This window comes from Limulus polyphemus, unplaced genomic scaffold (genome assembly GCF_000517525.1).
Source record: "Limulus polyphemus unplaced genomic scaffold, Limulus_polyphemus-2.1.2 Scaffold3640, whole genome shotgun sequence".
In the NCBI taxonomy this organism is placed as follows: domain Eukaryota; kingdom Metazoa; phylum Arthropoda; class Merostomata; order Xiphosura; family Limulidae; genus Limulus; species Limulus polyphemus.
The window spans coordinates 101,595-114,600 of NW_013669250.1; the positions used below are offsets into that span (position 1 = coordinate 101,595).

Below are 13,006 nucleotides of genomic sequence, written 5' to 3' on the forward strand. Positions count from 1 at the left end.
GTTGTATCTGTTTATTTCTGCTTTAATCCATTTTAACTCGAGTGTTTTTCCTCTCTGTATTTAAATTATTCCATCAAAAACGCCATATGCCTTTCTTCTGATCTTTCTCTATCTGCCACTTGCCTTTTTCAAAGTTCCCCTACAGGAGCTAGGTAATTTCAGCTTCAACGACATTTGGAGTTTTTGCAAGATTAAATAAGTCAAGAAATTGTAGATTTTGATTTATCAACAAAAAAGGATCAATTAAAACGAACCAACCAACTTTTTTTCTACTCTGCTAGGTTCAACTGGCATACACTTTTATTTCTGTTTCCAAATATCTTCACAAGCCATAGTATACATTACAGTCAATATTGACATAATTTTGCACCAACAGATACACAAATTTGCATCACTGACACAACAACCATGATTACAGATCCTTTACTGTTAAAGTTTGTAATGCTGTGTTTTAAAATGAGATTTTGAAAAGTTGTTGCTGTTAGGATTACTGGTGACATTATTTTCTTCATTACTTATATTGTTAAAATGAAAAAGTTGCCTCCATGGTACAAACAGATCAAACGAAAATGGTTCACAACAGGTTTATTTCAAATATCGAAAAAAATAAAAGCAGCCTGGATTTGTATCATTAACCTATTGACATAAATTGATATAACAATAAAACCTGCTAGAACCAAAAAATTCTTGAGCTAATATCTACTATGAACACATAGGCTTCCAACTTTTAAGTTGAATTTATAAATCAGCCATGACAGGTTCAAATTAAATGTAAAGTTTTAACTAATTCCAATGTAGCACAGTAATTAAAAATAAATTCAATTTATATCTGTTTAATAACTACAATAGTTACGCTTGCTCTATTATATAGATATATGGATATTTAATAAGTTTACAGATTCTTAAGGTAAATTTTTCCCATGTAGAATATAAGACATGCAAAATAATTTGAAGGTAAAATTTGTTTTCTCAACCCATTACTAGTAAAGTCTCTCGTTACAAGTACCTAAATTGCAGTTATTTTAACAATCATCATATCCATCCATATTTCACTTTGTATATTTGATCTTTTAGTAATTACTACATCAAAATTTGAACGTTTTAAACTTCAGGGAAAATGAAACTTTGTGCAGTTGTTACAATAACACAGAAAAAAAAAAACATTTCTTGGAAGGGAACAACTCATTTTCTCTAAAATGCTTTTGAGAAATTTGTTATAAATAGGCTTAACATACAAGTTCATTTTAAAACAAGTTCTTTCAAACCTTTTCCACTTAACTAGTTTGTTTTCAAAATGTGTTGGATCTTCTAAGCCTAAAATTGCCCAGCTATTCACTGGAAATATATTTAATAATGTTCATACAATAAAAGGACTTGTAATGTGCCTTCTAACATACAATTCACAATACAGGTACAGTTACACAATTTTGTTAATGTTTATTATTACACAGTTTACTGGTTTGTTTTCAAAATGTGTTGGATCTTCTAAGCCTAAAATTGCCCAGCTATTCACTGGAAATATATTTAATAATGTTCATACAATAAAAGGACTTGTAATGTGCCTTCTAACATACAATTAATAATACAGATACAGTTACATAATTTTGTTAATGTTTATTATTACACAGTTTACATAACTACTAAAACACGTGAAATTAGCTCAAACATCAAATACAAATAACATACAAAGAAAAACAGAAACTGAACATAAAACACACACAGAAAGATTAAATATTGTTATATTGACAAAGTATTATGTTTTACATTTTCACATTATATTTTTAGTAGGATATTATATTAAACAAATTCATTAATATATTGTTTTTCTTATAATGTTTCTAGTACAGTTTAGGTAATCGTGTTATGTACATTTAATATGTATTATAGCTTTCTTACTAACACTAAAATTTCACATAAACAAATAACTTACTTAATAATAATAATCTACTTAAACATTGCTAATACAATCAGATTACAGAACCATAATAATATACAGCTTCCTTCAAATTAGCTGGAAAATATTCAAGTTGAAAACCTGAGCCTATACAAACTTCAAACAAACAAAAAAAATACTATAGTATGTTTTAAATTGCAATCTCTTTTCTTGTGCGATCTCATTCACCCCTTTTGCTCTTTGAAATAATATATCTTGCTTTTTTCTTTTCTTTTCTTGCAGTTTTGAGGGTTTAAATCATAGGAATTTTATCTACAATCTGATGTTTCGTTAGTCTTTTTGAATACATCAGTTATGAAACTGTAAAACAGGACTAGAACAAAAGTTACAAGAAAATTAATGTTTAAAAATACAAATTTAACAACTTCCAAAATTAAAAAACAAAATTATATGGATTTTTTGTATCAGAGAATTTAAATTGAAACAAATTCATTCACTCATTCATGTGCACTTCTTGACTTAGTGAATTATATTACAAGTTTTATTCATACCAACACATTGATAATTCTTTTCATAATTAATCAGCTTTGGCTTTTATAAGATCTAAGTAATTGATAATTTCTGCATGATGAATATAAAGAAGAACATATCAAAAATGAAAAATAATATTTTCCTATAAATTATTAAAAGCACTGAGAAAATTTCATCATTCTACAAGTTGTACTTCTAAAAAAAAAAATCATTATTCCTAAATCCATTAATAATGAAACATTTTTCTTTAGCTCACTCTATACATTCAACTAATACAACAATAATAATAATAATAACATTATCACCTTAACATGCTGTTAGCAAACATTTTACAAAAAAAAATAGAAAATGAAAACCATTAAATATTACAAAACAACAAATAGACAAGAAAACATACCTTAACAACATTAATACTACCATCCTTGGGCAGAAAACATGTAATCTAGGAAGAAACTATACAAATGTGTAGGTTAGAACATTAGTTTCAATACAGATGTTAGATGTGGCAGCATGCAAACAGAGCTTCCATATCAAGCTGCCTGGTCCATGATGCTCTTTCTAACAAATGGACTGGTGTTTCCTGAACTCTTTCAATTCAAGGAGCCCAACTTTAAAAGTCTTAATTGAAATGGTTTGTCCAAACAGATCTTCTGCAAAGAGCAAAAGAAACAAATCTTCAATGACTGCTTATAAATTTATAGATATTTATATAAAAATGCAGTTTCTAACAGCAATTTTGAAGACTCAGTCTTCTTTTAGAATAAAAAAAATGGAATTCTAGATGTGGACCGAGGACTTCAGAAACAGCTACAGTTTTAGGCTAAACTCAAACAGCATCCAATTACACAAATAAGAATACTATCTGGAAATGGTACTAAAAGTACTTATAAAACTACTGAGTGACTGTTGATCTGAAGGACTTGAGCAGAAAAAATTCAGATAAAATATAATAAAGGATAAAGTAACAAGTACAAAACATATTCTGTCTTATTTTGGGCAGATGCCCTTCTGATTGACAGAGAGGATCTGCCAGAAATGTCACATAAAATAAAACAGAATAAAGTTATAAAACACAACTTCAAGTAAAATTATTTTAAAAAATATGTCATATTTTAAGGCACAAAGTTCAAGTTCTGCAAATTTATAATCAGAAAAATTATAGGAGAACAAATGAACGTACAATTACTGACCAAGTAATATTATGTATACCTATCTAGATATACAAAAATGTGGCAGGTCTTCCAGCATCTTTGGACAAACATAGATTCTCAAGTAAACAGGTACTAGTATGGATCCATGAATAATCCATAGTGATGGTAAGATGTACGCTGAAGAAAACAACTACTTGTTGGATCGATGGCACGTGTTTTGAGAATAGTTAGGATTGATGTAGACCTCCCCTAATAATTAGGACACCACAAAATACATAAAAATATTTAAAAGATTGTTCCATATCTTTGAAAGTTGAAATAATTCATCCTTGCGATATAATAGAGGTAGGGTTATCACACGTGCGAACTTTAACTCACTGACCTGTAAGCAAAATAATAATGGCTTACACAGCCACATGCAGATGAGTGTGCAATCACACAAGCACATTATTGAGCTTGTGCACTGAAGTGAGGCAGATCCAAACAGAGAAAATAACAGACTCAACCAACCATATGACTGATTACATTACAGAATATAATAGCCTCAAGTAGTAGAAGTCGAGCTTGAAATATTAAAGAAACAAAGTATAAAACAAAATATTTCAACAGATGGGAACAGGAAAAAACTTACAACTTATGTTTTCTTGCCAACAAATGATGCAAAACATCCCCAAAGTAAAATAAAATAAACAGCCTCATATGACATCAGGGATGTCACTGTGAAACTGTTTATATGTTGCCAAAATATGACAACGATCTTCATGAATCGAGACGTAGCTCCTGAAAGTACAGTTTAAATAAATCACCTTAGTGTCCATAATTTTGTCTTCCAACAACTAAACATTTATGTTCACACCACTTAAAACATGTATAACAAATATGAGGCTAATATAATCTTCATGAATCGAGGCGTAGCTCCTGAAAGTACAGTTTAAATAAATCACCTTAGTGTCCGTAATTTTGTCTTCCGACAACTAAACATTTATGTTCACACCACTTAAAACATGTATAACAAATATGAGGCTAATGCCTTCAGAACTGTCAAAGCCTTTGCATGTACAGTTTCATGTTATAATCGTTTTTCTGTAGGCTCATGATTTTCCAAAATATAGATTATATTTTATAAGATTCTTTTGGAAATGTTGAAATTTTACAAACCTTCAGTTTTAGCAGTGACTGGTCATATCAGCTGAAAAAATATACAAACTATCAATAAAGAATACATCAAGACTGAAACTGGATCTGATGTTGGAATAAAGTATCACAAATCTAATGACGTAGTGGGTTTGAAAATACTGATGTTGAGGCACAACTTTATCACTAAATGTACTTTAGCTGTGAACTTTCCCTCAGTTCCTCCTCACTGGATTTCAATAACAACATTATACCTTAATGCACACCTTTACGTTTACTTGAGTCTTGCCAGCATCGAGCATCACCTGAATATACATAGTTCCTGAAACAATTTCTGAACATAAACATTTGTAAACTAAGTACAAACTGGGAGCTTTCGTTATAGAAACTATGAACTGCCATAAAATCAAGTTTTTAGAACAAGCATGGAACAGAGAGTGAACAGTAATGTTGACAAAAACAAAAATATGTTGTTGTTTTTTTACCTTCTCTATGTTATCTCCATAAAAAAATGTAGGCTGATTTTCAAAACTTAAACTTCTTATACATTTTATGGGTAATATGGGCTGGGCTCACTGGAAGGCCTGAATACAAATAAAAACAAGTTCTATTATCATGTAAACTTACCTAATAGAAAACAAACATATAGAGGTTTTACACAGACAGAGAAATTAAACTGTTATAGTGGGCCATATTCCTCTTCAGTATGTCTGCGCATGGTCCAAGGACACGTTCAAACCGGGCTCGATCGAGTTTCACACATTTAAGAGGACCTTTAGCTTTTACAGTTGCAGCTCTTGGACGGTCTAAGAGTAGAGCGATTTCTCCTATGATGGATTATAAAATATAATCTTCAAAAAAGCTGGATTTCAACAGTGACATCAATTAATAGTTTTTATCTAAGTATGCCAGGAATAGTGTGTCAGTGGTAGAAAAGCTAATTATACAATAACTAAAACATTAAAATAAAACATGATATTTGCATTGATCTAGACATTGAAAACTACATAACATCCAAAACAGCTTAGCACAAAAATAGGCATTAGGAGCAAAGTCCAAGTATTCATTTCTATCAGAGGTTCATGCCATGATCACTACATTTCTATCAGAGGTTCATGCCATGATCACTATAGTTATCAGTAACCTTATGGTGTATGGTAGGGTTGCCATTAGATGATAAGAATAATGTTTTTTATTGTTTTTATAAATATATTAATAAATAAAAACTGTGTTTCTGATAATTAGGTTTTAGACCCATCTTTGCATTTATCTTGTTCTAAATTCAGTGTTTTTTGTAAAACTCTACAGCTGTAGTAGAATGACCAAAGAGTATGTTTCTCAAGTTTTGTTAATGTTAAAAGATCACACTGTTTTAATGGCTCTTTGATCTTACTCAATAAGAAAGAAAAAAAAACTTATTGCTGGAAACATTTCCTGCACTTATGTTATATCAATGATAATTTTAACATGGATGACCTACCATGTATGGCTGACTTTAAAACATTGATTGGTTATCTATAATCCAACGTGGTTATCTATAATTCAAAATGATTAAGAAACACTAGAAACACCTGAAAATACTCACTCGTGTATCATAAGAAACTTGTAGCCTACAGAAACAGATATACTTTTTTTTTTCAACTGTTTCGTCGAAATGAAAATCGATAATTATAGTGACAGAAAGTTTGATACAATTTCTATGTGTTAGTTCACATACTTTGTACATGTAAATGAAACATCTAGGTTTAACTTTCCTAGATTTAATCACGTGTTGGAAATTTCTGGTAAATGGCAAAAAAAACCAATATTTGGCTAAAGTCATTAGCCAAAAATTACCTGATTAATAAGTTTAAATCACCGAGTTTTAAGCCTAATGTAGCTCATTTAAGAAATTAATTTTAACCATAGAAACTTTAATGGGTTCTCCTCCAAAAATAAAAAAGCCAGGATATTAACCATTTTTCATTTAAAGAATAAATTATGGTGATGCAACAGAAAGTAAGTATAGTTGTTACACACATTGCAAAACACACGAGTTACATCATTAAATGAGTAAATTACAAAGAATGCATCATCATTTGTAAATTAATTAAAGCTAAGAGAAGTATTTTCTAGCTTGAACAGCTTTGTGAAGGTTCATCAAAAGCATCTGATTCAAGATATTTCTTCAGTTCCATGTTTTCAACTAATAATTACAGAAACAGGCAATTTTGTTGAGGTGTTACTCATTTCTTTTGTAATTCATCAATCTATCGGGTGTTCAGTACACTTTTGACAGATGATACGATGGCAGTAATCTTTGTTGATGGTTTGTGAAAAGAAAGGTTAAAATCTTATTTGTGTCAATGATTTAAAAAATTAAACCCTTTTCCAAGTGTGTTTATTATAGGTAGGGCTAAGACAAAATAAGGTTTGGAACAGAATTCAACAATTCAATAATCAAAGCATCAAAAAAATTATTATTTACTACATACACTCCAATCTCATTACAGCGACACGGATAACCAACACTTACAAGCATCTAAACCCTAAATTTTTTTACTGAATTGTCATTCCCTCTCTTAAATAAATATTTTATATAAAACTAACATCCACCGTTTTTCTGATATGCAGTTAATACTTTTATCCACCATTAGATTTCCAAATACTTAAGAACTATTGAAATTCTGCTAAACCTAAAATAGTCTGATAGTATGCATAAAATTACACACAAAATATTTACTTAACACAAATATAAAATTTTACTTTTTGAATATATTGCATTTTCCAAAAAAATCATATTAAATCTTTTTTACTTTACACATTCTGTTTGTTATGGAAAAATTAAAAAGCTACAACTAATACACTTCATCCTAAAAATCAGAGAAATCACACGTTCATAAATAACACAACTGTTTATCATTTTTGCTCAAGAAGCACTTTTCTGATTTTACTAAATTATATTGAAAATTAAGTTTCTCTGTAATACTGGAATACCCCATGTAATATCAAAAACTTGAAATTATCTAAGCTCATATCTTTTAATTATTTTATTTTAAAGGTTATATTAAGTCCCAGTACTTTTTTTTTTGTAAATAAAAGATATTATACCAAAACATTTTCTGCACAACAAATCATACTTTTATCTTTTCTATCTTCAAATCCTAAGAGATCCAATATTATTAAAACATAATAACTGTAACTTTCTCAAATGCCTAATTCGCCTTAAATAATTGAAGATAAATATAGATGCGACACATTACACTTTAATGAGAAACAAATCAAACAAGACAACATTTTCTCAGGTACAGAAACTACAAAATGTACACTTGAAGGTTAATACTACAGTTGTAGCTCCAAATTAGCATTGTAAGTGGTAATTCAATATATGTATGTATGCATATATATACATTATAAATTAAAACAGTTTTTAAAATTAAAAATACCATACTGAATCAGTGTTTTTATACTGTATACATTATATTTAAAAACATTCGTATCACATTTCTGGTATGTGGAACAAAATAATCCTACCAAAATAATCAGAAGACCCTAAGTTTCCAACTTCAACCTGTGGTTCGTTTTCAGACCGTCTCTGCAGAACAACAGCTGTTCCCTGAAACACACATTTTGGACCAAAGTACACACTTAAACTGTGAGAGATACAAAAAAAAATACTGTTTGAATATTACCTAGTGTAAAAAAAAAGGTTACAACACTAACAATTTAATCTTAAAATTCAGATTCCTTAAAAACATTATTACACCACCTACTTCAAATGTAAAGAAGTGTAAAGTAATTTTATTATTTCTTTTACAACATTCATTTTAATAAAATCTAACCAATTCTAATGACTAGTCCAAAAACAGATCATTGAAAATACCCTGACAGTCAATGAAAATGCATAATGTTTTGTTTTAAATAATTTTCCTCGTGGTTCAAAATATCAACTTTCATTCCCCGTGTGAACTCCGGACGCCCATCCAATGTAAATCCTGATCACCATATGCCAAATCAGCCCATTTCTGTGGTCTGCTATTGGGCGTTATCATGCGGTTTGCATGTAGAGGTGGAAAATGGGGGCTATATATTGTGCAAACTGAATATGGTTTGACATAGTGACTACAAAATACCATGCCACATTTATCACGTAATGAACGTCGCCATGCTATCGGTATGCTAGAAGGAGTTGTGAGCCAGCAAGAAGTTGCACAGAGAATGGGATGCAACCATTATGAGGCTTGTCCAGAGCCACAGTTTGACAGGCTCAGTTGATGATTGACAGAATCCAGGACAGCAATGCCTCACTATGCAACGTCAAGATAGAACCATCCATCTGATCCACCTAACTGCTGGTCAGAATGCATGTGATTCACTAGCACTACTTGACCACCGTATAAGTAGTCCGACTGTACGTCATTGCCTATATCACAAGGGGATTGACGCACATAGATCTGTCAGGGGCCCAGATATCACTCTGGCATGTCAACAAACCGGACTGCAGTGATGTAGGCAGCATGAGAGATTGACCCAGAGAGACTGGAACACCATTCTCTTCACAAACGAGTCACGTTTTCGTACTGACGGATGTCAACGTGTCTGGAGAAGATGGGGGTGACTGTTATGACATCTGCTGCGACAGACAGACCAATCGCTGGGGTGGCCCCTAGTGTCATGGTATTGGGAGGCATTTCAGGCAATTGTATACTTTTTGCAAGTTATTAGTCTATGTTCTTTGGTGCATTATTTAATTAAATAAAAAATTATTCAGTGCATTACTGTCTATAGTATTAAAAATTAGGGTTAACTCTCTTCAAAACCTGACTGCAAGAAAAAAGAAGATTGGTTAAGTATATTATTTCTTGTTTATTCTTTGTGTATAATTATAAAAGTAACTAAAATCTAAAAATACGGATCTTTTCAAGTTATTTAAGACTAGTTTAGGTAAAATAAGCAACAATAATATAATTAAAATGGTTCACAAGACACGCACGTGAGTAGCTCTTGGGTAATGTAATTCAATAGCGTAACATGAGCTGCACATTCCCTGAATGATTTACAACTTACAATGGCGCGGATAGTAGTTAGACACGGTATAGATGTATAATGTTACTAACTTAGAGCTACTTAGGATAAATGAATGTAGTTTCACATTAGAATTTGAAGTCATTCTACAAAGAAAAAAAAGGGTAATTTAGATTTATTTAGATTTTGTTTTTGGTGGTTACGAGGTCGGGCGAATTGACTGATCCCGTTTTGAGATAGTGATGAAAACTATAAAGTTTTATTGAAAAAAAAACGTTTGAAATGCATTTAAGAGGTTTTAGGGATTACTAAAAAGAAATTTGAGATTTTTTGAGATGAGGAAAAGTATTTTTAGTTTTAACATGAAAATTACTTTGTACACGGACTATTCAAAACAAATACTCAATATATTCATGGACAAATCTTTAATTTATTTTATTAAAAATACTTCACTAAAAATATGATTTTTTGTATGTGAACTGAAGAAATGCCAAATTTTGTGAAAATATACACACACACTATATTGAAAGTTAGAAGTATTGAATCTATAAAGACTAATTGAGTACAAAGAAGTCACATGGTCGGTCAAATTGACCAAGCCCGTGTTATTGTGACTCACTTCTTCAATAATGAAAAAGTCATCTCCTGGTTGACCCTGCTCCACAATCACCTCTCCATCGTTAAACTGTACAAGTTCTAGAGCATCGGCCACCGTAAGACGTTCCCACTTGTCTAGACTCTCTGAAAACCAGCAACAAACTTTAGACGCTCATCCACCACAACTTTCGTTTCAACAGACCTTAACCTTCTCATAAAAAAACAACTTGTACTAAAACTAAGTCTGTAAAAAATCAAGTTCTTGGGAACTGTTTTACTATCACACATAAGTAACTTTAATATAACTAATCTTTATAAAATCATAAAACCAAACCCTACAACCCAAACACTTTCAAGAGGTGGATCTTTCAAAAGTGCTCGGGTTATAATGTTTCATATTTTGGACTTTGAATGATTTTGAACCTACGTGTTTTCCTAACTTCACAAATATTTAGAAAGTAATATTTATATGTTGCATTAGAAAATATATTACAATGAACATCTAATTGATGCACGGAAATACAACTTTAAATTATCAATTACAACTCACCCAAAATAGATACTTTACTGAGAAATTCTTCATACATTTTTCTCTTTCGAATTGTACTACCCTAAAAAAAACAGAAAAACGATAATAAGCTGTCACATTTTGAAAAGAACTGAGGTTAATACGTCATTTAGTTGACATAACATACTATAACTTTGTATTTTAACATTTGTTCTTGACACGTTTAACCATAGAACTGAGGTTAATACGTCATTTAGTTGACATAACATACTATAACTTTATATTTTAACATTTGTTCTTGACATGTGTAACCATAGAACTGAGGTTAATATGTCATTTAGTTGACATAACATACTATCACTTTGTATTTTAACATTTGTTTTTGACACATTTAACCATAGAACTGAGGTTAATACGTCATTTAGTTGACATAACATACTATAACTTTTATTTTAACATTTGTTCTTGACACGTGTAACCATAGAACGAGGTTAATAAGTCATTTAATTGACATAACATACTATAACTTTGTATTTTAACATTTGTTCTTGACACGTGTAACCATAGAACTGAGGTTAATAAGTCATTTAGTTGACATAACATACTATAACTTTGTATTTTAACATTTGTTCTTGACACGTGTAACCATAGAACTGAGGTTAATAAGTCATTTAGTTGACATAACATACTATAACTTTGTATTTTATAATATCAAATAATTTCATAAAAGATTTAAATACAACCTACCAACACTATAAGAGAACATCAAAATGTATGGTACAGCCAAAACCTTTTAAATGTTTTAAAAATCTCTGATCGACCACAAAGTAACTGAAATGTTGAACAATCGGTGTGCCAGGGAAATACAAGAACTCAAGGAAGATCTTACCATTAATATTCTTCTGTACGTGTCACGATCAATTGCCCAAAGTTTCACATTTGTTTTTGCCTAAAAAACACAGATGTTCCACTTAATTGAGGAAAATAATATCTAAGACATCAATAGCTTTTAAAAACAATACCAGATTATGAAAGAATATGATACTTTATTATACAAAATAAAACTATGAAAGGTTTTAAACTTGCTACCCAAGACCAAAGGATTTGGACAGACTGAATTAGGTTCTCTGATCAATATTTCTGCTTCAGGCAGAATGTCACGAAAGGCAGTTTAACCCTTATACAGCTGCTGTCTTTGCAACATGATAAATTACTGCTGCCTTTGATAAGTTATAATTGAAGTAGACTAACCTTTGCTGATAGCATCTTGGGATGCAATAAATAGACTAAATTCCAGTAATGTTTTTCCTTGGGAGTTATAAGTTTATGATTTTGAGGTGTGATAAATAAGATAAACTAACTTTTACAGTTATTGATCTTGGAAATTAAAACATCAGTAGACTAACCTTTACAGTTGCAGCTCGTGGGGTGCCATATATAAGTGCTAGTTCTCCAAAGCTTCCAGCTTCACCTATAGTGGTCACTAGCTGTCCATTAACAAACACCTAAAGCACATAAAACATTCCCATTAATCTCATTACAACTGTAGAAAAATGGCTGTGTGTCATAATGTTGTCTTGGGAACTGTTACATTACCATATTATTATAAAGTAAAGCGCTATATAACAACAACATCATTGTGGGAACTGTTACAAAACTGTATGATTACAAAGCAAAGCATTATACAACTGCTTTGGGAAATGTTACATAACCATATTATTATAAAAAAAATACATCATCTTTTAACTGAAACATTTCAACCTATAAAAAGTTTATAAAATATATATTTTATAAATATCATGTAAAACTGTTTTGCACCTTCACAAGTTTAACATAAGGATTACTAGACTTCTAAATAACTAAATCTTCAATAATGGTATTTATTGACAGATGAAACAATTTCTACAAAATTTTATTATTTCTAGTAAATGTGAAAAAAGTTAAAATAATAGGTTAGGACTATGTTGATTAACTGGCAACAAACCAATAACTGGCCTTATCAGTCACGATGTTAATTTAATTAGCCAAGCCAATTAACTCAACATTCAATGGACCAACCCAAACTAAAGTAATGTTGACTATAATTATGAATTTACTAACGAAATGTGGCAAGCATTTAGTAAACAGTAAAAGTCTGTTGTACGATAGAATCAGATGAGTTAACAATATTTTTGTACCAAAGATATG

The 13,006-nt window shown here is 30.6% G+C and overlaps 1 protein-coding gene across 2 annotated transcripts; it reads right to left on the reverse strand.

Moving 5' to 3' along the window:
- Positions 1-568: 568 nt before the first annotated feature.
- On the reverse strand, positions 569-12,353 carry LOC106469749 (cAMP-dependent protein kinase regulatory subunit-like). 2 transcript variants are annotated; one of them, XR_002612910.1, is made up of 8 exons: positions 12,226-12,353; positions 11,709-11,768; positions 10,862-10,922; positions 10,334-10,455; positions 8,224-8,305; positions 5,338-5,537; positions 2,823-3,075; positions 569-2,267 (listed from the first exon to the last, which is right to left on the reverse strand). XR_002612910.1 is itself a non-coding variant. In XM_022398305.1 (7 exons), the coding sequence occupies exons 2-6, from the start codon at positions 11,709-11,711 to the stop codon at positions 5,365-5,367; spliced, it is 441 nt and encodes a 146-aa protein (XP_022254013.1). In that variant the 5' UTR covers positions 11,712-11,768; positions 12,226-12,353; the 3' UTR covers positions 569-3,075; positions 5,338-5,364. The 2 variants fall into 2 exon arrangements, 1 of the variants encoding a protein (XP_022254013.1); XM_022398305.1 differs by having other exon boundaries at positions 569-3,075.
- Positions 12,354-13,006: the final 653 nt, after the last annotated feature.